The following is a 25,239-nucleotide window of genomic DNA, read 5'->3' on the forward strand; positions in this document are numbered from 1 at the left end:
ATCTTCTTCATCAAGTGTCTCAGAAACTTTTGCTTGGCGAACCCATCGGCAACTTAGGAGGCCCGTGGTGGTTTATCAACATGTGGCTGAATGCCCATATGCACAAACGTTTGCAATGGGACTTCTTTGCCCAACAATTCCCACGAGAAATTGCTGAAGACCACGTGCTTGGGGATGAGGAATCGGCAACACGCTCACCCCTCAATTTTGGTGAAGCCATAATTGTCCTCCCTGGGACAGAGGCCAATGAAGACCAGATCGGCAGATTCTTCCAAAGCTTCTACAATGGTCTTTCTCGTGATCATAGGGCCTGGGTACCTTATATTGACGAAGAAAACAGATTCCCCCTTCTTTTCAACTTTGCCGATGACACTCTGAATCAAGATAATGAACTCATGATGGCCATCATTACTCCCAGGGCAATCCCAGTAAACACATTCGGTAGCGGGAAAAACACCAATATCACGTATGAATTTTACAATCCATCGGCAGTATCCCGTCAATTGGCTTTTGGGCAACTGCCAATCAAACTTTGTTTTGCCGATGTGATCAAACCCAGAGAAACAATCACCTGCGGAACAGATTGGAGCAGGGTAGTACGACTCTCCCCCGATGCCGATACTACAGATGTCGATATATCCATCTGGACGCCAGCATCTTTCATCACCGAATCATATAAGCAATGGTGGCGAGAGTGGAGGGAACAACTGTTTGCAACATCTGCTCACACATATCGGCACATGATCGACCCTGAATACGCCATTCCCGATGACGCAGTAAGTTTCTTTTAACTCCCTTCTGCTTTTTCCTTTCATATATCGGTAACTAACTTTCTCGTGACAGGTTAACAACCCAGCACCATCTATGAGCAAAAGTGGGAAACCCTTCGATCTTCGGCCTGTTTCCCCGATATCACCGATCGGCTACAACGCCCCCACCTTAGCTGCTTTGACTCACCAGAAGACCCGTGCCAAGACCATCACCTCCAAGTCCAAATTGGCTACAGCTAGGGCCACTCCATTGGCTGCTGCTACAACCCTGATCAAGGCATTCAAGGTAACAACCCTGTTTATTTCTATTCATGCCGATCACAAACTGTATTAACATTAATCATCAGGGTGTAAGAGCCGCTGCTGGATCGTCATCGGCAATTCCTCCGACATCAAGCACCACTACCTCTAACAAACCTTCAGAGGTATTCCTTTGATTTTACATTTTATCTGTTAAATATCATACCTTACACTTGTTTTGCAGCAACAAATGGGTACATCGGCAAGCGTACCAGATGTTCAAGCTCCACAACCAACAAGTGCTGATGCCCCCCAGCCAACCGTTGCTGAGGCCCAAGCAAAGCGCAAAGCCTTAACAGATGTCGAGGCATAGCCAAAACGACAGAAGTCCATGCCGATCCCCACATCTGCCCCAACGTCTGCAAGCCGGCCAGAATCAGTCGATCCAACTGAGCAAGCAGTTAATCCTCCTGTACAGGACATACCATCGGTCATCATACCCCAAGGGCCAACCACCGATGAGGCCACAGAGGATATCCCATCGGCAAGCTCAGCCGATCCTCCACACGGCATACTCCAGGCTGCTTCCTCCAGCCAAGTACAGGAAATTGCCTTGAAACAGGTAAGCCGATTGACCTAGTCGATTTATAATATTCATACTTATCCTTAACTGACCTCTTTTTCTTTTTCTCAGGAACAAGACTCCCCAAACAGCCTATTTTCCTTTGCCATTGACGTTTCTGATGATGATGGAGAGGAAACAAGTTCTTCCCTTGCACTGGGAACAATATTGGCAGAAATTAAGTCCAAGTTGGAAGCTCTCCTGGACTTGTTATAGCAGGATACCGCCCAACTAGTAGATGACTCGGACCCCGCAAAGGCAATTTTCAAAACAATCCGTGGCCAGGTCCCTGCCGATGTTGAAGAAGTACTCTTCCCAGCAGCCTATTTAGAAAGCCGCCAACTGCAATATCAACGGGCTGCTCAACCCATTGTCGATAGAGCAGCTCGGCTCAACTCAAAGAAGAGATGCTACAACTGAAACAGATTGTCGATGAGAAGCACAAGGGCATCGGCAACTTGCAGACTTCGGGCGCTGAACTTAAGCAGAAAATCTTAGATTCATCGGCAAAGAGGATGGCTCTATTGGCTGAATTGAAAGAAGTCGAGGCAGCCTTAACTCATGCCCAACACGAAGAAAGCCAGCTACCCGATGCCATCAAGGCCCTTCAGCAAGAAAGAGACATCCAGGCTCGCAAAGCCTTGGCCATGAAGAAAAAACTCAAGCCTGTGGAGGGTGCTGCCGATGAAGACATCAAAGAAATGAAGGAAGCCGACCAGATTCGCCTGCGTGCGATATTGGCTATCCAATCCTTGTTAAACTTGTAAATCTTGTCTATTGCATCGGCACTTTATGAGACATTGACATCCTTGTATAATTTTAGCCGATAGGACTGTTATCGGCACTTATACTTTTATGCATCCATCCAGATACTAGGGTAATATTTCTTTAAATATTTTCCATTTAATGCTCTGGGAAACACAACCCCTTCGAGGGTTTCTAGAATATATGCGTTACCAGGAACATACTGATTTATCCGATATGGACCTTCCCAATTAGGAGACCACTTTCCAAACTTTGAACTTTTAGTCCCAATTGGTAAAATCAATTTCCAGACCAGATCTCCATCGGCAAACTCCTTTACCTTCACCTTCTTGTCATACCATCTGGCTACTCTTTTCTTATTTTCTTCGATGCTAACTAAAGCCCTTAACCGATGACCCGCCACATCTTCCAACTCATCCTTCATAAGAGTATCATAATCATCGGCTGTTAGCTGATTTTGAGAACGTATTCGCCTAGAGCCAGTTTTAATTTCCCAAGGCAATACTGTGTCGTGTCCATATACTAACTGATAAGGCGTTACTTTGGTTGTACCATGACATGACATCCGATATGACCACAAGGCTTCATTTAATACTGTATGCCACCTCTTAGGATTTTCTTTAATTTTGCGCTTAATGAGTTTGATGATCCCTTTGTTAGAAGCCTCAGCCTGACCATTAGCTTGAGCATAATATGGAGAAGAATTTAAAACTTTAATTCCCATACCTACAGCAAACTCATCAAATTCTCCCGATGTAAACATAGTACCCTGATCGGTAGTGATAGTTTGAGGAATACCAAATCGGTAAACAATATGCTCTTTCACAAAATCGATCATATTAGCCGATGTCACCTTTTTTAAAGGAATTGCCTCAACCCATTTTGTGAAATAATCGGTAGCAACCAGAATAAATTTATGTCCTTTGCTCGATGGCAGATAAATCTGACCGATGAGATCGATAGCCCATCCCCGGAACGGCCAAGGTTTAATTATAGGGTTCATAGCCGATGCAGGCGCTCTTTGAATATTACTAAACTTTTGACACCCCTGACATCCTTTAAAATATTTAAAACAATCTTCAAGAATAGTCGGCCAATAGTATCCATTCCTTCTGATTATCCACTTCATCTTGAAAGCCGATTGATGCGCTCCACACACTCTTTCATGAATTTCACCCATCAAACTTTTCGATTCATCACTGCTAACACATCTGAGTAAAACTCCATCTATAGTTCGATAATATAATTCATCATCAAGGAGCACATACTTGGTAGCTTGGAACCTTATACGTCTTTCAACCTTTTTATATGGATCCTTTAAATAATCGACAATCTCCTTTCTCCAGTCATCGGTATCGACTGCCGATGTTAGCACTTCTTGAATAGGCTGATACCCTGAAGCATGCTGAGCTAGTCGATTAGCCTCCTCATTATGCAGTCGAGAAATATGTTCATGACGAAAATCTCTAAACCCTTTCAACAATTGCAAACATCTTTCATAATATGAAATTAAAACTTCACTTCGGCATTCATAAATCCCAGCCAATTGATTTATAACTAGCATAGAATCACCAAAGATTTCAACAGCATCGACACGTATCTCCTTCAGCAATTCTAACCCTTTTATCAAGGCTTGGTATTCAGCCTGATTGTTTGTCGATGTAGCAACAATCGGCAATGAAAACTCATACTTCCTTCCTTGAGGTGAAATCAACACAATGCCGATACCTGCTCCTTCACCACATGTGGACCCATCGAAGAAAAGTGTCCAAGGAGCAACCTCCAGGGAGTCCACTGTATTACAATGCTGAGTGACAAAATCAGCCATAACTTGTCCCTTAACTGCCTTAGTCGATTCGTAACGTAGTTCAAATTCTGATAATGCTAAAATCCACTTGCCGATTCTACCACTTAATATCGGCATCGACAGCATATACTTGACTACGTCGTCTTTGCATATGACCGTACATTCGGCAGATAACAAATAATGTCTTAATTTGACACAAGAAAAGTATAAACACAGACATAATTTTTCAATGGCCGAATACCTTGTCTCAGCATCCACTAATCTTCTGCTCAAATAATAAATAACACGTTCTTTCCCTTCAAATTCTTGAATAAGAGCTTAACCGATAACGGTATCATCAGTTGACAAATACAACCTGAAAGGTTTCCCGTGTTGAGGTGGAACTAGCACTGGAGGATTTGTTAAATATTTCTTAATTTCATCTAGAGCCAACTGCTGCTCAGCTCCCCATACAAATTCCTGATCGGCTTTCAATTTAAGTAATGGGCTGAAAGCCTTGATCTTACCCGACAGATTAGATATGAATCTTCTAATGAAATTAATCTTACCGATCAAAGATTGCAATTCAGTTTTATTGGCAGGAGCAACCACCTTGTTAATTGCATCAATAGACTTCCTACTGATTTCGATGCCCCGCTGATGCACCATAAAACCCAAGAATTGACCTGCCGATACACCAAATGCACATTTATTAGGATTCATCTTCAATCCATGCTTCCTTGTGCACTCCAGTATCTTTCGTAGATTGGCTAGATGTTTTGTGATATCTCCAGACTTAATCACTATATCATCAATGTAGATCTCCACTAATGTGCCGATGTATTCATGAAAAATAAAGTTCATAGCTCTTTGATAAGTAGCGCCGGCATTTTTCAAACCAAACGTCATGACTATCCACTCAAACAACCCTACATGACCTGGACATCTGAAAGCAGTCTTGGGAATATCTTCTTCAGCCATGAATATTTGATTGTAACCTGCATTACCATCCATGAAGCTGATAATTTGATGTCCGGCTTCAGCATCAATCAACAAATCAGCAATCGGCATTGGATAGCCATCCATCGGTGTGGCTTTGTTGAGATTCCTAAAATCAATACAAACATGAAGTTTTCCATTTTTCTTATAAACAGGAACCACATTAGAGATCCACTCTGCATATCGACACTGCCGAATAAACTTTGCCTCAATTAATTTAGTTATTTCGGCCTTAATGTCAGGAAGTATATTAGGGTTGCATCGGCGCGCTGGCTGCTGATGTGGCCGAAATCCAGATTTGATAGGTAACCGATGTTCAACTATCGATCGGTCTAATCCAGGCATCTCAGTATAATCCCAAGCAAAACAATCTTTATACTCTTCTAACAAATCAGTTATTTACTGCTCACACTTGGAATCTAACTTAGCACTAATAAAAGTAGGTCTTGGCCTATCGCCATCACCAATATCTACTTCTACTAAATCATCTGCCGATGTGAACCCTTGACCTAATTTTCCATCATCGGCAAACCTATCCATTAAAACTCTTCTTCAGAACCGACTGCTTGGATCGGTGGAATTTCATAATCAGCAACTCCAAGGAACTCTTTTTCCCAAACTTCTCCTGATATGCATTTAGTTCGCTCATAAGTATCTGATTCTGTCGATGCGATGATATAGGAAGAATCACCAGGGACAAACTCAATCTTATCCCCAATCCACTGTACGAGGCATTGATGCATTGTAGAAGGAACACAACAATTAGCATGAATCCAATCCCTCCCTAGAAGCAGATTATATGCACCCTTGCCATTAATAACAAAGAACGTCGTCGGCAAGGTTTTGCTGCCGATGGTCAATTCAACGCATACTGCCCCTTTAGCCGGTGACACATTGCCTTCAAAATCCTTCAGCATCATATCGGTTTTGGTCAAGTCTTGATCTCCCTTACCAAGTTTCCGATACATCACATAAGGCATAATATTAATCGCAGCCCCTCCATCGATAAGTATCTTAGATACAGGCTGCCCATCAACTCTGCCTTTCACAAACAAAGCCTTAAGATGCTGTCTCTTGTCATCGGTAGGTTTCTCAAAAACAGCCATCATTGGATCTAGTGTCAATTGAGCTACTTGATCAGAGAGAACAACTTCTTCCTCATTATCAGATAGTGCCAAAAACTCCATCGGCAACATGAATACCATATTAACATCTGCCGATGGACCCTTATTTTTGTGTTTTACCTGCCACTGCTGATGACCAGACCTCTCATTGGAGGAATTTTCCTCTTGGTATAAATCCTCCTGATGCTCACGTTGCATCCTCCTTTTCTGTGTCTTTGTCAGACCCTCTGGGCACCATTGAGGAAACTTGGTTTTCCAAACCGGCTGATAATAGGTCCCAGTTGATTCTACACGGCGTATATTAGGGTCCCTGTAGAATATTTCTTCATCGGGAACTCTTGCGTTTGTCATCTCCTCAAGCTCCTCTTGATTCCTTGGAAAATATCCAGCGTGTTTACCAAGCCTCTCATGTACACTAAGTCTGCCCCCCAGCCGATCATGCACTGATGCTCTGCCTCTGATCGGCTCATTGATAAATAAACCCTGATTGCCAGGTTGAAACCTCCTTTCTGACCGATTGACCCCATAATAACCATTGCACTCAGGGCAATTTTCAACAGTTGGCAATTTAATACCTTCTTCCTAGCAATGGATGAAAAACGGGCACCTCCAATGATCTTTATGCCGATACCATTCTTCCCGACGTATCTCTTCTTGTTGTTGTCGATATCGGTCCTTACGATGACGCCAACCCTCCTGCTGCCTTCGATGGGTAATCACAATGCCAGGTCGAGGAGGGTTTTTGGAACTACTGCTTTCTCCCAGCAAACCCTTACTTTTTGCATCATCGGTAGTTATCCGATGTTGGGGATCCGCTGATGCGTTTTTCTCAGCAGCCTCTGACGTCAATACCTTGGTCTTCCCTTTGGCCTCCAACATATTTGCTGGAAAAGGGTGTTGATCAATTTTCATCTGCTTCTGGGCCTTGGAAGTACCAAACTTAATTCTCCCAGATTCAATAGCCGATTGTAACTGTTGCCTGAACACCTTGCACTCATTTGTACTGTGTGAAGTTGCATTGTGCCATTTGTAGTACAAGATCTTCTTCAACTCTTCTGTCGATGGGATCACATGATTAGGTGACAGCTTAATTTGGCCCTCTTGAAGCAGAAGATCAAATATCTTGTCGGCCTTGGTGATATCAAAGGTAAACTTTTCTGGCTCTTTCTGACCAAAGGGACAAGATATCGGCTTTTTATTCTTAACCCACTCAGCTAAGCCGATAACTGGTTCTTCATCAGAATCAGAATCTCCTACTTCTTCAACAAATGATACTTTTTTACTCCAATTCTTTTTAGGTTCAAAAACCCTAGTATCTTGATCAGAGATCCTTTGCACAAGTTGACTGAGGCTTTCAAACTCCTGAGAAGCATATCTATCTTTAAGATGTGGCAATAACCCTTGGAAAGCCAGATCGGCAAGCTACCGATCATCCAGCACCAGGCTGTAGCACTTATTTTTTACATCTCGTAGCCTTTGCACAAAGCTTTCTACCGATTCATCATTACGCTGTCTCAATTTTACTAAATCGGTAAGCTTCTTTTCATGGATTCCAGCAAAGAAATACTTATGAAATTGTTTTTCTAGATCAGCCCAAGTAATAATAGAATTTGGTGGTAATGAAATGAACCATGTAAATGCCGATCCAGACAAAGATGATGAAAATAATCGAACTCTTAATTCATCTCTGCTAGCTGCCTCTCCACATTGAATAATGAAGCGATTGACGTGTTCCATTGTTGATGTATTATCTTGCCCAGAGAATTTAGTGAAATCTGGTACCTTGTACCAATTTGGGAGAGGAATTAAATCATATGCAGGAGGGTATGGAGTCCGATAAGAATAAGTATTGACCTTGGGCTTTATCCCAAACTGATCATTCATAATTTCTGCTATCTTATCGGCCCAAAAAGCATTAGCCTCCTGCTGACGAACTGGCTGAATTTCTACAGGAGGTACCTGCTGATATCCCTCCACATATCTTTGTGGCCCACGATCTCCAGCAATCGGCATATTTGCCGTTACTTGTGGTCCATTAACCTGCTAGAAAGGATTCATCGGCTGAGCTGCCGATGCTTGATTCTGGAAACCAGCTTGCATATGACCTTGTTGAATCCCTGCAACCTGCTAATTTTGCTGAACTGTATGTTGAACATGTAACTGTCCTGACCAACCATTATTAGAACTCATCGGTACAAAACTTACCGATGGCTGGTAATTTGCTGACATTGTTGGATAATTATAACCAGCTTGAGGCATGAACTGAACCCCAGTTTGACTCATAGCAGGGGCTTTCTGCTGCATCGGCAGTAAGCTTGCCGATGGACTTGAATTGGGTGTTTGAACCAAAGGCATCTAGAAACCTCCTGGAGTTGGTTGCACAGTAGTTGCTGTGGCATATTGAGGCACTTGAGCCATCGGCGAAATAGCCGATGGTATAGGAGCTTTTCCTACTGCATCAAACACTTGAGGTAACCCAGGATTGAAAGCAGATGACTCCGGAGGCATACCATATCCCCACCAATTAGTAGGAATCTAGCTATTCTGAGACACAGGGCCTGACATAGCTGATGCCGATAGATCTGTATTAAGCTGAACTCGTCCTCCTGGTAGTACCGGATCTGATCGTATCGGTGTAGATTGAATATTAGGTAAGCCTACCGATACTGGAGGAGAAGTAACTTCTGTACCCACAACGACCGAGGGAGCCGATGGAGTATTGACAGATGCCGGCTCTGGTTGGTGATAGGCAGGCCCAACATAATGCGGTGACGCTTGTCCTTCTTTGAGAGTTCGAACCACAGCATTATGAACAGTATTGGACAGCACATTGGAATGATTAATCAAAGCATGATTTACTGCAGAATTAACCATCTCTTGAAGTTTACCAGGATTGGAGTCAAAGGTAACCTGCCGAGGCAACGACAAATCTTGCTTCTGGATGACTTGTCCACTCTTGTTCAGGCTAAACGATCTCAGACAAAGCTGCCTGTATTCTTCTATAGCCTTTTCCATAGCCTGCCTCTGCTCTTCCTTAAGATCTTCTTCTGATACCGCGATAATGTTCCCTGAATCGATCTCGGGATTCAACATATTGATCGGATTGATTTGTCCCACCGGGCGTGCCAAAAGATGTGTTGATGCAAAAGTGGATCTGCAAACACAAAGGGCTAATACCCGAATTGATATCCAAAGCGTGCCAGTCGATTTGACCTGTTAATCGACAAGGATGAAGATACGAGCACTTTGGTCCTGACAACAGCGATACGCCCGGAAGTCACGGCCAAGAGGTACTCACTCGAGGATGAGGATACGAGCACTTTGGTCCTGACAACAGCGATACACCCGGAAGTCACGGCCAAGAGGTACTCACGCGGAACTCGAGAATCACCGAAGGTCGCACGGAAGCGATGCAACTCACCGAATCAATGAGAACTCGTAAAAAGGAAAAAATATGCAAATTGACGAAGTCACCGAAAAGTAAGTAGATGCAAATAGGAGTAAAAATTGGTTTTGATATTGATTGATTATCTCTATTACATTGCCCCTCAATCTATATTTATACCCTGATCTAAAGAGACATAACCAAATACGACTAGGATACCAAGTCCATATCTAAGGAAACATGTGACTCTTACATGAATCGTACTCTAACAAATATAGAAAAGGAAATCAACTCCTATCTATTTCCCTGTCCGCCTCAATTACGATGGAATTCTCACCGACCTCCTTTCCATCGGCATACTTCCTGTTTCATCGGCAGTAGTTTTCAAGCCTTCCTTCATCGGCATCGACAATAACATCTCCAACCTTATCGGCAACGCCCGAGTCTAAATCAACCTTTCCATCGATCACCACCATTCATCGGCAACCATCTTTACAAGCTGATTTTCATCGGCTGTCAGCGTATACAGTAACTTTCCTTCTGCCGATTAGCCCACTCTGATCATTTTGACACGTGCAAAAAAACGGTGTCAACACCTCCTCGTACTCCTGCTCGCCAAAGGTCACAATCTCCAGTGACGCGTTCTCTATATGCATGCAGTGATGATGATGCAATGCTTAGTAATACAACAACAGCAACTCTTAAAATAAGAATACATCTACCAAGCTACTATGCTAACTCTAATGACTAATACGCAAAGTTACCTATTATTCCCACTAAACAGGTATGAAACATCTCATGTATTATCTTAGCAACTAAAGGCATCCTTATTGCTGATATCAATTTACTATATATATGATAAAACAAGGTGCACTAGCTACCATATTTATCAACCTATTCTAATGCCACAAAAAATACAGTGAGCACATAATAATACAATGAATTAATGGGGGAGGAGACCACAGGTCAAGGAAATATTAGAGAATGAGAAGATCAATTGCAGACTAGCTACCTCAGTTGATTATTGCTCGGGGAGAAATCGATAGACGCAGCTCTCTCGAGCAAGAACAGAAGAACTTGATTTGAGAGGAAGAAACAAGTGAGCAGCGGAGCGGGATGGCTCGGCGGCTCGGCGTGTCCTTTTAAAGATAGGAGACGCAGGAATGAAGAAGCAAAGGCGCGACAGCGACGCGTCGTAAGGTTAGTGGCTAACTAGCTTGCTTAAAGGTAATAAAGCGCCGCGGGAACGACGTGCTGCTGCGGATGAACAGTGATTTCTATGCTGGTACAGTGGTATGCTAATGGAGATGACAGCGGCGCGGCGCGAGATTAATGGAGATATAAATCTTGTCAAGTGGTATGCTAATAATTAGTGAATGATAATAATTTGTCATTGTGCGCGTGCTGCGTGGGCTAAGCAGAGCATGTGCCTTGTGCGTGCTACGGGGATTATGAAGAAGGTGAATAACGAGAGATGGAGCTAGATTAGGATGATAATAGTGAATTGAGCTGTGCTAGTGATTATTTGGACAAGGAATAAATTAGAGCTCAATTTGAGAATTAGTGCAATAAAATTTAATTTCTCATTTACCACATGCAATAATACATAAACATGATGCTCATGATATGATTTAGTGTTTTGATTAAGACGTAACACCGAGGGTGTTACAAATCTACCCCCCTAAAACAAAATCTCGACCCGAGATTTCATGTGCCTAGTGTGAGAAGGTAGGAAATACATTTTGACGCAGCAACTAACTATCAGAACCAGAGAGGAGATGGGGGTAATGCTTCAATAGGTAACTCTCTTGTTCCCATGTGGCTTCAGCCTCAGAATGATTTTGCCACTGCACCTTGTAGAATTTTACCACACTGTTCCTGGTCACTCTCTCCTTCTCATCTAAGATTTTGATAGGGTGCTCCACATAAGTTAAATCTAGCTGGAGGGGAAGTTCTTCGATTTCCACAGCTTCATCAGGAGCACGCAGACATTTCTCCAATTGCGATACATGAAACACATTGTGTACCACAGATAAAATATTAGGAAGTTGTAGACGGTAAGCCACTGGACCACATCTCTCCAACACCTGATATGGACCCACATATCGAGGGGCTAGCTTGCCATGGATGCCAAACCGATGCACCCCTCTCATAGGAGACACCTTGAGATATACATGATCTCCAGCGGCAAACTCCAAGGGCCTTCTCTGCTTATTAGCATAAGCCTTTTGTCGGCTCTGAGCTGCCTTCAAGTGGCTTTGAATAATGCTTACTTTCTCTCGAGCCTCTTTTATGAATTCAGGCCCAAAGTACCCACAGTCTCCCACTTCAACCCAGTTTAGTGGCGTTCTACACTTCTGCCCGTATAGAGCCTCAAATGGTGCCATGCGGATGCTCTCTTAGTAGCTGTTATTATATGAAAATTCAGCTAACTTCAAGCACTTATCCCACTTCTTAGGAAAAGAAATGGTACAAGCCCTCAACATATCCTCGAGCACCTGGTTCACCCTTTCAGTTTGACCATCAGTCTGGGGGTGATAAGCTAAACTGCGGAGGAGACTTGTCCCAAGGCACTCCTAGAGTCGCTCCCAGAAATGAGACATAAAAACGGATCCCCTATCAGAGATGATAGTCAGGGGAACTCCATGTAGGGTCACAATCCGATCGAAATATATCTCAGCATACTTCTTGGTAGTATATCTAGTGTCCACTAGGATAAAATGGGCAGACTTGGTGAGACGGTCCACAATGACCCAGATAGAGTTATAACCATTGATTGTGCGGGGTAAACCCACAATGAAATCTATGGAAATATCCTCCCATTTCCAAACCGGAATGGGCAAGGGCTGCAAATATCCTGGGGTACGCATATGATCTGCTTTAACCCTACCACAAGTGTTGCACTCCACGACATGACGGGTGATGTCCTGCTTCATGTTAGACCACCAGTACAAGTGGCGCAGATCATGATACATCTTGTTATTGCCAGGATGAATAGACAACTTTGAATGGTGAGCTTCATTCAAAATTTTTCTTTTCAGCTCTTCATTGGATGGAACCACCAGTCTACCCTTGTATCTCATGACTCCATGTTCATCAACACTAAAGTGAGGGCCACGCCTTTCAGCCATCAACTTCCTGATGTGAGGAATCTCTTCGGGGTCTTCTTTCTGCTCCTGAATAATCTGCTCCAGCAACTCTGAGGTTAATGCAATATGAGCTAGCACCTCTATGTGGTTGAGAGACAAAGGTATTTCCTCAACCTGATGTGACTTATGGCTCAAAGCATCTGCTACAACATTGGCCTTTCCTGGGTGATAACGGACTTCCAAATTATAATCCTTTATTAACTCTAACCATCTTCTTTGCCTCATGTTCAGCTCAGACTGAGTGAAAATATACTTGAGGCTCTTGTGGTCTGTAAAGATATGCACTTTGTTGCCTAACAGATAGTGCCTCCAAATCTTTAGAGCATGGACCACAGCGGCTAGCTCTAAGTCATGGGTGGGATAGTTCACCTCGTGCTTTTTCAGTTGGCGCGAAGCATAAGCTATCACACGCCCATCTTGCATAAGCACACACCCCAGCCCCGTCTTCGAGGCATCACAATATACATCAAAGGGTCTATCAATATCTGGTTGGGCCAACATAGGAGCAGTGGTCAGAAATGTCTTCAGAGTTTGGAAAGCTTCTTCACAAGCTGGGCTCCAGTCAAACTTAGCTTCTTTTTGGAGCAGCTTGGTCATTGGCTAGGCTATCTTAGAGAAATCAGGAATGAAATGCCGATAGTATCCAGTGAGACCAAGAAACTGATGAATCTGATGCACAGACTTAGGAGATTTCCAATCCAATACATCTTGCACCTTGCTGGGATCTATAGAAACGCCTTTAGGTGTCAACACATGCCCCAAAAACTGCACTCGATCCAACCAAAATTCGCACTTGCTGAATTTAGCATACAGCTTGTGCTCCCTTAGTCGAGTCAGTACTACCTGGAGGTGTCGGGCATGCTCTTCATCATTCCTAGAATAGATCAGGATGTCATCAATGAAAACCACCACAAACTTATCTAGCTTTGGCATGAAAACCGAATTCATCAGGTACATGAAGAAGGCAGGAGCATTGGTAAGACCAAATGACATCACTAGGTACTCATACAGCCCATACCTAGTAGAGAAAGCTGTCTTTGGTATATCATGTGGCCTGATCTTGATCTGATGATAGCCTGATCAGAGATCAATCTTCGAGAACACCTTGGCACCGGCTAGCTGATCGAACAAAGTATCTATGCGGGGCAAAGGATACTTGTTCTTAACTGTTACCGCATTAAGAGGGCGGTATTCCACACACATCCGTAGAGTACCATCCTTCTTCTTCACAAAAATGGCTGGGCACCCCCATAGTGAAGCACTAGGACGGATGAAACCCTTGTCCATCAATTCTTCTAGCTACTTCTTCATTTTAGCTAGTTCTCTTGGAGCCATGCGGTACGGGCGTCTGGAGATAGGAGCAGTACCAGGCTCAAGCTCAATGGAGAATTCTACCTCACGGTCCGATGGCAACCTAGGAAGATCTTCAGGGAAAACATCCAGGAACTCACAAACCACAGGGATGGAGGTAAGATTAGGAGAGGCTTCAGCATGGGCACCAACAGGTAAAACTGGATCTGAGGGTACAATAAGAGACATCCTATCCTCAGAAGAAGGAAGCCGTAACTCCACACTTCTCCTCTTCATATCCAATACTACCCCATACACCCACAACCAGTTCATTCCAAGAATAGCATCAATGCCTTGCCCAGGCATTATCATGAACTGTAGACGGTAAGTGTGGGTGGCTAATACCAAACTTACTGTATCCGTGCGGGTATTGATGAACATTTGTGAACCCGTAGTACGGATCTTATAGGCATACGGTATAGCCATAAGTGGTAAGTTGTGCCGCTCTACAAACCCCATGCTAATAAAGGAATGTGATGCACCAGAATCGAACAACACCAAAGCTGGATGGGAGTCGATGGTAAACATACCAGCCATAACTGCCTCCTACTTCACAACCTATTGAGCATCCATGAAGTGCACCTGACCAGACCTGCTGGGCACTTTCTTCTTGATAATGGTCCTCTTGATAAGCCCAGAGTTTGCTGACGGTTGAGCGGGCTGAGCTAGCTGATGCTGGGGACACTCCCTGGCATAGTGGCCATCTTTGCCACACTTGAAGCAAGCACCAGGCTTGTTCCCAAACCCCTGACGAGGTGGGACCTGCTATCCCTGAGACTGCTGTGGATGCACCTACTGTGGAGGTGCACGGTACTGAGTAGAGGAAGCTTGCGAAGTCTGCTGGGGTTGCCGGAACGAAGGCCCGCTAGATGGTTGATAGGACCCCCGCCGGACAACATGTATCTTCTGTGTGTGAGGGTGGCTAGAAGACCCTGTGGCCACCCGCTTCCTCTTCCAATCAGCCTGAGACTCCCGCTGAAAACCCTCCATGGCAATGGCGGCATTCATCAGTGCTCCAAAGGTCTGATAGTTTGCCGTATATAGCTTCTCTTGAAGGATGGGAGCGAGACCGTGAAAGAAGTGGTCCTTCTTCTTGTCATCAGAGTCCACATGGATGCCAGCATATTGAGCCAAGTGATTGAACTTGTTCACATATTCCATCACTGTCCTGTTCCCCTGGCGCAGCTCCAGGAACTTGGTCACCTTCTGGTTGATGACACCAGCAGGGATAAAGAACTCTCGGAAAGCGGTGGAGAACTCCCGCCATGTTGCCGGATGATCTGGCTGCTCTGTGGCACGGAAGGTTTCCCACCATGCACCTACGGACCCCAAAAGCTGTTGCGCTGCAAAGTACACCTTCTGCTCGTCGGTCACTCCGAGCAGCCAAAATTTCTGCTCCAGGGTGCGAAGCCAGTGCTCCGCCTCTAGGGGCTCGTCAGACGGCGTGAACATGGGTGGGTGAGTCTTGAGGAAGTCCTGGTAAGAGGACTGTTCCTCAGGGCGACGGGCACCACCCCCATTCCCACCGTTGCCCCCGTGGCCTCCGTGGGCGAGGCCCGTGACAGCCTGTGCCATAATGTCCATGGCACGAGCTGTTTCCTAGTGAGCAGCAGCTGACTCCCGGCGAGCAGCCAACAGCTCAGCCATTATCTCTGCGGAAGTCATCGGCGGAGGCGGTGGTGGAGGAGCCAGAATTGGAGCCCCATGGCTCTCCCCGTTGGGCTCATGGGCCCGGCCACTCTCGCCTTGGCCCTCGCCAAGACCGTGAGCTGCCCCCGCACTAGTGCTCCCACGTCCGGACCTTAGATTCATTTGTAGGAGATATGAACCATCCATTAGAGCACCCTCCCGATCAGAATCAAGGGATTAGAGAAATGACAGCACATTTATTAAAGCATTCCTTTAGTTAGTCCTATAAATTTACTAATTCAATTATATGTGAAGGGGGATTTCAGTTGAAGTAAGATGCTATTATCATGATGCATGCTTCAGCCTATACGTTCACTCAAGCCGGAATATAGCGGCATTCGGAAAACTTTTCGGCACATCGCACACTCACTTTCCGTATACTAAGCGATTTCTTACGCAACGTAAGTCAGTGTACCTACAGAAAACTGATTAGATAAAAACAGTGCCGCTATCCTAGATAGACCATATTGCTAGGGCTTATACTTATTTACCTAATATAATCGCATCCTACTTTTCGCAAAACTTTTGTTGGTCAAATTTTTAAGTTTTTTGAAAAGAGTGATGAACTCGTAACCATTATTGGCTCTGGTACCAACTGTGGCAGAACCGCCCAAAATAGCACACTTACGGAGGCGCTCGTCTTCCACCAGACACTAAGCACCCCGAAAGCAAGCTACAGTGGGCGGTATCCGTCGGGCACACCCCAAGGGAGAACCCGAAAGATCTACATTTTTCCCAAGGATCCAATAATGAGAACGAGTTACAATACTTATCCATTTCATACATCAGAGTTTCTTAAAAGTACATTATTACAATACCAAATATCAGAGTGCAAAATGATAAACAACGGAATTTAAAAATAAACATCTAGCGATAGGGACGAGGATCCGTCTGAGCCCACTAGAAGAATCCTCCACACAAGGTACTTCTCATGCATCACCTACAACAGGGGTAAATAAACCCTGAGTACACAATGTACTCGCAAGACTTATCCGACTAGTGGGAATAATTTCCCGACTCCAAGGAATATGATAAGCTATATGGCTTGCTGGTTTCTTTTGGCAGAAAGCAATACTAATAGTGAGTCCTTAGTTATGTATTATTATTATCAACCGTATTAAGTTATCATCTAGCCAGTCTATATAAGCACATGTTCTACTTTCAAGCAAGAGTTGAGCAATCAGTTCCATTTCTTCTCCTTTCGCTTTCAGTTCTTACTACGGTGCTAAACATGAGACAAGCCGTACCGGATTGCCCGATGATTCGCGAATCATTGTGCCCAGCTGGGTGCCCCGAAGACACACGCCCCGCTTGTACCCCAGGCGCAAGCAGGACTAACCCATTACTCTCCTGTCCCGGGTGTCTAGGTCCCCGTCCAAACTTGGACTCCAAGCCCCCACATCCTGAGTCCCAGACTCAGTGTGGTGCAAGGACCTCCACCACCTCCTCTTCCCATCAGTCGGTCCGGAAAGAGTCGGATCCGCGACAAGAGAGCAACAAGTCTTCCCTGCGCCCATACCCAAGTATGCGCTCAGGACAATAAATCTGTGACTTGCCCACGATGCATTATGCAACTACTGGTCCTTAATCGACACAGATAGGGAAAAAAATGTAACCAAGCTATGCCCTGTTGGCCGCAGGACACAACCCTTTACACCCACCAAAACCCAACCATATCCCTGCCCGATCACCATTTTCCTTTCCACCATTTTATCATGAGTGATCATATTTATCACCTATTTGCGAGTAACGGCAGGTTACTCACGCTACTGATATCCTAAGCATAGCAGCTACTCGACCTGTACTAGTAGGACTCATAGGTAGATATATTTATGCATGTAGTTTCCATAAAATGCCTGTAACGTAAATACACATCATAGATATATATTCAGTTATTATTCAAAATAAGGGTTATGCACCGGGGCTTGCCTTCAGCGGGCACGGTGTCAGCAAAGTCAGTGACGGGCGGCTCCAGAACGTCCTCCTGTACAAGGATCTCCTCCTCGTACTCTTCGACGACTTCATCGTACTCCTGCTCGCCGAAGGTCACGATCTCCAGTGGCGCGTTCTCTATATGCATGCAGTGATGATGATGCAATGCTTAGTAATACAACAACAGCAACTCTTAAAATAAGAATACATCTACCAAGCTACTAAGCTAACTCTAATGACTAATACGCAAAGTTACCTATTATTCCCACTAAACAGTATGAAACATCTCATGTATTATCTTAGCAACTAAAGGCATCCTTATTGCTGATATCAATTTACTATATATATGATAAAACAAGGTGCACTAGCTACCATATTTATCAACCTATTCTAAGGCCACAAAAAATACAGTGAGCACATAATAATACAATGAACCTACTGTAAAAGAATTCTAGGGCAAGCACTTCTACCAATGCATCATAAAAATTCATTCTCTAAATAACCATAATAATAATATGCATCTTGAAATAATAAAGTAATCCTAAAGGTATCACTGAACTATACGAACTAATTACACTAACAGATAGATCATGAATTTAGGAATCTAACAAAATTTATTTCACAATAAATAAATAAATTCAAATGAGCTCTAGAGTTGAAGAAAATGATATTATTGGAGAAGGATAATCATGCTATTGGACTTGTTGACTTGCACATGACTGTGGGTCTAGAAATACTAGATGAGACCGTGGGTCAAGAAAATAATAGAGAAGGAGGATGAAGGAATTCTTGTAGGCTAGCTACCTCGGAATTGAATGAAGTGCCGCCTACGGTGATCGATGTGCGGAGGCAATGCAAGAGGAGAGACACCAGGGAGCTTAGCAATTGCTTGCCCTGCGTGGAGCGGAGCAGAACCATATATAGCACTGGTTGTGGGTGGTCATGACAAGCTAGGTAGTCTGGAAGCACGAAACGAGTTGGCAGGGTTGTCCTCTGGCTCCATACCGTGTGCGGTGGTGTGGTCTTTGGTCATGAGAGAATTAATTCAATTATGGACTTTGAGTGGTCTTGGACTTACGAGCACATCAGGACTGGAGTGTGCTTTGGGCGAAACGTGCTTGGCGGTGGCGCTGGTTCATTCATGTAGGTCAAGGAATTAATGGGGGAGGAGACCACAGGTCAAGGAAATATTAGAGAATGAGAAGATCAATTGCAGACTAGCTACCTCAGCTAATTATTGCTCGGGGAGAAATTGATAGACGCAACTCTCTCGGGCAAGAACAGAAGAACTTGATTTGAGAGGAAGAAACAAGTGAGCAGCGGAGCGGGATGGCTCGGCGGCTCGGCGTGTCCTTTTAAAGACAGGAGACGCATGAATGGAGAAGCAAAGGCGCGACAGCGACGCGTCGTAAGGTTAGTGGCTAACTAGCTTGCTTAAAGGTAATAAAGCGCCGCGGGAACGACGTGTTGCTGTGGATAAACAGTGATTTCTGCACTGCTACAGTACCGACGTGTGGAAAAAGGATGTCTGACCTTCGCTTGCAAAGTAACTGAGCAGCGTGCAAGCGGAGTGCTTAGCGGGCCGAGCTTGCGAGTGATATTAATGCGTAGCGTGTGCGACACACTATGGCAGCGGCAGCGTGTCATGCACTGATAAGGTGATTAGCAAGCAAAGTAAAGGCGAGGTAATTAGAACAACGAGAGATGACAGCGGCGCCTCGCGAGATTGATAGAGATATAAATCTTGTCAAGTGGTATGCTAATAATTAGTGAATGATAATAATTTGTCATTGTGCGCGTGCTACGTGGGCTAAGCAGAGCATGTGCCTTGTGCGTGCTACGGGGATTATGAAGAAGGTGAATAACGAGAGATGGAGCTGGATTAGGATGATAATAGTGAGTTGAGCTATGCTGGAGATTATTTGGACAAGGAATAAATTAGAGCTCAATTTGAGAATTAGTGCCATAAAATTTAATTTCTCATTTACCACATGTAATAATACATAAACATGATGCTCATGATATGATTTAGTGTTTTGATTAAGACGTAACACCGAGGATGTTACACTCGTACTGCCAAGAAGTCTGATGACTGGAAGACAAGTTCGACAGCCTCAAACTTAATCACATCCCAAGGCGCCTCAACGAGGCGGCGGACACGCTTGCGAAGGCGGTGTCTGGACGAGAACCGGTGCCAACGGGCATCTTCGCCAGCGACCAACACAAACCCTCGGTGCGCTATGAAGGGTCAGAGTGGGCCGAGATGGCCCATCTGATCTAGCCCTAGGGGCTAACCAACTGATGGCTCCGCCCGACCTCGATGTCATGGAGCTTGAAGAGGATCCAGCGACAGAGCCTAACCCTCTGGACGACTGGAGAACACTCTACCTCGACTACCTCCTCTGCGACATGCTGCCGACGGACAAGACGGAGGCTTGATGGCTCGCACGTCGCGCCAAATCCTTCGTTCTTGTCGTGGGTGAAGTCTACAAACAGAGCCACACCGGGATCCTACAGCTCTGTATCCCCATCGAGCAGGGGAAGCTTCTGCTAAGCGATATCCACGGTGGGGTCTGCGGTCACCACGCCGCACCTAGAACCTTGGTTGGGAATGCATTTCGATAGGGCTTCTACTGGCCACTGCAGTAGCTGACGCCGAGCAAATCGTACGCACCTAAGAAGGGTGCTAGTACTATGCTCGACAAACTCACCTCCCAGCCCAAGCACTCCAGATGATCCCCATCACGTGGCCCTTTGTGGTCTGGGGGCTCGATCTGGTTGGGCCTCTCAAATAGGCGCTCGGGGGCTACACCTACTTGCTTGTCACCGTAGACAAGTTCACGAAATGGATCGAAGCTTGGCCGATCTCCGTGATCAAGTCCGAGCAAGCTATATTGTTCTTCCTCGACATCATCCATTGCTTCGGAGTACCGAACTCCATCATCACAGATAACGGCACGTAGTTCACCGGCAAGAAATTCATTCGATTCTATGATGAACAACACATCTGAGTCGATTGGGCTGCCATCGCGCACCCCCGAACGAACGGGTAGGTCGAGCGCGCAAACGGCATGCTCCTACAGGGCCTCAAACCTAGGATCTTCAACCGGTTGAACAAGTTCGGCGCACGCTGGGTCGCTGAGCTCCCTGTGGTGCTCTGGAGCCTAAGGACAACTCCTAGCCGGGCCACCGGCTACACACCTTTCTTTATGGTCTATGGTTCTGAGGCCGTCCTCCCGACGGACCTCGACTGTGGAGCGCCAAGAATTAGAGCATACGATGAACAGGGAGTCGAGGCATCCCACGAAGATGCCATGGACCAACTAGACGAAGCCCCCGACATCACCCTCCTCCGTTCGGCCAGATACTAGTAGGCATTGCGATGGTACCATGGCCGATGGGTGCAGGACCAGGCCTTTAACGTCGGAGACCTTGTTCTCCGCCTCGTACAGAGCAATAAGGACCGCCACAAACTCTCCCCACCCTAGGAGGGGCCGTACGTCGTCGTGGAAGTACTTTGGCTAGGCGCCTACAAGTTAAAAACCATCGACGGCGAGGTCTTCACCAATGCTAGGAACATTGAGCAGCTACGTCGTTTTTACCCTTAAATAAACGCATACTTTTTCCTATCAGTTTTTTGTCTTCAGAAATCCCTGACCTTTAGCGACATCCGAGCCCTGCAAAAAATGAGGGGTCAGACCTCACTCAGGGGCTGATATAATTACATTTATCTAACAAAAACTCTATGTGTTATTTTTGCAAACATTCTCTAAGTCTTCCCTTTTCTCTCACGACAAGTCCTAAAGGCTAGGACTCCGGGAGACAAAATCTGAGCGTAACTGGTAGGACTACGGGAAACCCATGCCCCAGCGGCTACGGCCTCCTTGCTCACCAGCATAATTAGAACTGGCTCGCCAGCACTCCTAGTTTTTTGTGACTTTAGCTATGAGAAGGGTCAGAAGGCACCAAAATCTCTTTTACTAAAAGAGGGAGAAAAACCAAAAGGCTGTTTGCCGTAGCAAAAGTCAAAAACTTATTCATTTTTTTGCACAAAATTCATTGCTTACAAAGTGATCCCATCACGAAAAGGACTAATGTATTCATAAGTACAAAAGACTGTTCACTCGGGGGCTCCCCCACAAACTTATTCGGTTATAGTTTCTGACCAGCCCTACTACGAGTATTGCTACGGTCGTCGCACCACGCTCTCCATCGGCGACGCCCTACCGCTCCATGGGATCCTCGATGGCACTGTCATCTGCAACGTCGAGCACCATGTCGGTGACTGTGGTGCCCTCCCCGAGGTGTCTAGGGACTACGCCATCATCATCAGCCACAACCCTGACAACGACACCTCCGCCGGGGCGTCCAGGGACTACACCATCGTCATCAGCCGCCACCCCGACAACGGCGCCTCCGCGGGGGCCTTTAGGGACTATGCCATCGTCATCAGCCGCAACCCTGACAAAGGTGTCTGGGCAGGGGGGGCGTCTCCCGCCGAGGAAAGGATGCAATGAATGACGGCAAAGCCGGAGACGCTCAGCACCCACCAGTGCCCCTCCTATTTCAGCAGCAGTGGCCCCTTCTCAGCAAAGGCGGCCTGCACCATCTCATCTATGTTGGATGACCTCCAGCTCGACATCGCGCTTTGGATTCATGAGTGGATCTGTGAGTTTTTCTCTCCCTGGCATTACCCTCCCTCACTTAGGACCCGCCATGATGCATGAACACATTCGATGGAAAGGAAGGAGGAGAGGTAGCGGCTCAGAGGCAGGCGAAGGAGTGGGATGAGAACTCCCCTCCCCCTCCCTATTTAAGGAAGAGGCGCAGCAGCTGAGGAAAGGTGAAAGGTTGGGACGAAAAACTCTCTGCCTTCCCCTATTCAATGTAGATGGGAAATCAATGCTGACGGGAATCTGAGGGGACGCGCCTAGACCGATGGGATGCGCTCTGATCAATGAGACGTCACCTAGTCAAAATAGGATGTTGCTTGGGCATGCCCCACCACTACCTCATGCAGGGCGCGAGAATCAGGGCGCACCCGCATGCAGGCGACTCTCCGCTTCCCCAGGCAAGACCATGGAACGACCCAACAACAGAACCCCTGTCAAGGGGGGGGCAACGGGCCTCCTGGGTCGATCAGACAGCCCAGGTAAAACAATGAACGAACGAACCACTGAAAGATAAGCATCTCTGCCTTCTTACTTTGCGTGTTAATTTCATTACTGAGTTTCCAACCCCAGCAACGGCAGGGGCACGGACATCGCTCGGGGGCTGCTGAGAGTGTCTACCTATTTAAGCATCCTCCTCATCTGACCCCTCCTTATGTTTAAAACCAGAAGCACGGCGTGTGGGTATAAAACTTTGAATACAACTGGATGAACCGCCAGACCCTACGCTCCGACGGCTATGGTGTTTTTGTTCACCAGCATAATCGAATTCACAGTTCCTCGCACCATGAACCTTAGTTCCCCCTTCCCGAGAAGGGTTTGGAGGGGTCCTCCTATAGAATCTCCTTCGAAGAGAAGCTGTCAGATCACCTAAGTCAATCAAACGGCTCGAATCGCCACCAAGAGATGAAAACAAAAAAATCGTGATGCTCGTGCAGGTCACACCGGCCCCATCGCAAACGTCGGACTCGAACCCTGCACGGACATGTCCGGTAAGAGCTTGTCATCGCTCATGCCACCGAGGTAATGTTACCAACCCCCACTTTCGTTTCAATTAAATCGCACGTTAATCCCATCATCCAAACGTTGCATATGCAAATCGCTGCATCTCAACACTTCATGTCGCGTCATGAACCGACAACCACCTCATTCAACATGAGTGGCGACTGACCGAGGTTCGAAGGCTAGCCCACAAAGGGCTCGAGGCCGCCTCGCGTCAAACAGAGCCAGGGGAGAAAAACTGAGATGAGCCCCGGTGGCCTAGCCCGACCCTGCTTAGAAGCGGATAGGGACATCTCGACCTTTCTCGTTTGATTCTGACCCTAAGCTAGACCCATAGAATCTCCATCGAGGAGAGGCCAATGGGCCACCTGAGCCTACCGAATAGCTCGGGCATCTGCTAGGAGGTGGGTTAAGAAGTAGTGGAATGCCACATGAGGGCTCTGCCGACCCCGTCAGCAAATGATGGACCCAGATTCCACACAAACATACCCGTTAGCGAGCTCATTGAGCACGACACTCGAGCCGTCGAGGCAAGTGTCGTCAACTTAGCCCCTCCGGTTGCGGAAACCTAGGATGGGGTAGCGTGCAAAACACGACTGACCCCCTATCAGACCCTAAGGGGCTTGGGAGCTCGAGCCGCTCGATCCGTGATCGAGAGACCAAGGTTCGAAGGCTAACCCACAAAGGGTCTAAGGCCACCTCACGTCCAACAAGAGTCAGGGAAGAAAAACGTAGATGAGCCTCAGCGGCCTTTGCCCAACCCGCATTAAGGCGGGAAGGGTCATCTTAACCTTCTAGTTCAATCCAGCCTCTAGCCGAGCCCATAGAATCCCCATTAAGGGGGAATTTGTTGGAAGGCAGGTCAAGGAGCAACAGAACGCCACCCGAGGGCTTTGCCGACCCTGTCGCAAAGCAAACAGGATCGGATTCCGTCCGAACATCCCTATTAGCGAGCTCATAAAGGGCGTCACTCGAGCCCTCGAGGCAAGTGACGTCGCCTTAACCCCTCCAGTTATGGAAACCGCGGATGGGGTGACAGTCACAAAACGAGCCGGCCCTTGACTGAATCCCCACCACGCACGGGGGCTCGGGGAAGGCCGGGCCAGCGATAAGACCAAATGTACGGTCATGCAGCGATCGCCAAAATCCTAAGTAAGGGGTACGTGCGAATGCAAGACTAAGTTTGCGACCCTCGCTCCGGTCTCCAGTAACATCCGGCCCTAGCGACCGCAAGCGGTCGGATGTCACTCGGGGGCTAACAAAGGTACGAGTACCTCCTTTCTTTTTTGAAACAGTCATTACATCAGACCTTTTGCTCGTGTCGAGACTGGTGGCAAGGTTTGGGGGAACAGATAGGTAAGACCGCAAAAAGCCCACACCCAGATGGCTACAGTAATTTTGCTCACCAGCACAATCAAAATTTCCCCTGAACACCTCAGGCCCCACAGTCTTAACAAGTGGAAGGGTCGGATCGCATAAATCTTTTTTCATTGCAAAAAGGGAAGAAGGTAAGATCAAACAAATGAAACGAAATTGCGAAGCAAAGTCACGAATCTGTTTTCGGACATGAAAGTACCGACACTTGTCCACATATTACAGATAAATATTTATCAAACTTATTTAACTAACTACTGTCACACCCAATTTTGCAAAGCAAAACCAAGTACTCATATATGTGCGCCCAGGATGTCCAAACACACACATATATCACAAATTGCAGTAGTATCAAAGTAAAGTACTTATTACATCGCATATC

The 25,239-nt window shown here is 46.1% G+C and overlaps 1 protein-coding gene across 1 annotated transcript; it reads right to left on the reverse strand.

Moving 5' to 3' along the window:
* Window positions 1-14,982: 14,982 nt before the first annotated feature.
* On the reverse strand, window positions 14,983-15,774 carry LOC136455202 (uncharacterized). Its single transcript, XM_066455332.1, has one exon. It carries the CDS (start codon window positions 15,772-15,774, stop codon window positions 14,983-14,985), a length of 792 nt encoding a protein of 263 aa, XP_066311429.1.
* Window positions 15,775-25,239: the final 9,465 nt, after the last annotated feature.

The sequence above is a fragment of the Miscanthus floridulus genome, chromosome 5 (assembly GCF_019320115.1).
Source record: "Miscanthus floridulus cultivar M001 chromosome 5, ASM1932011v1, whole genome shotgun sequence".
Taxonomy (NCBI): domain Eukaryota; kingdom Viridiplantae; phylum Streptophyta; class Magnoliopsida; order Poales; family Poaceae; genus Miscanthus; species Miscanthus floridulus.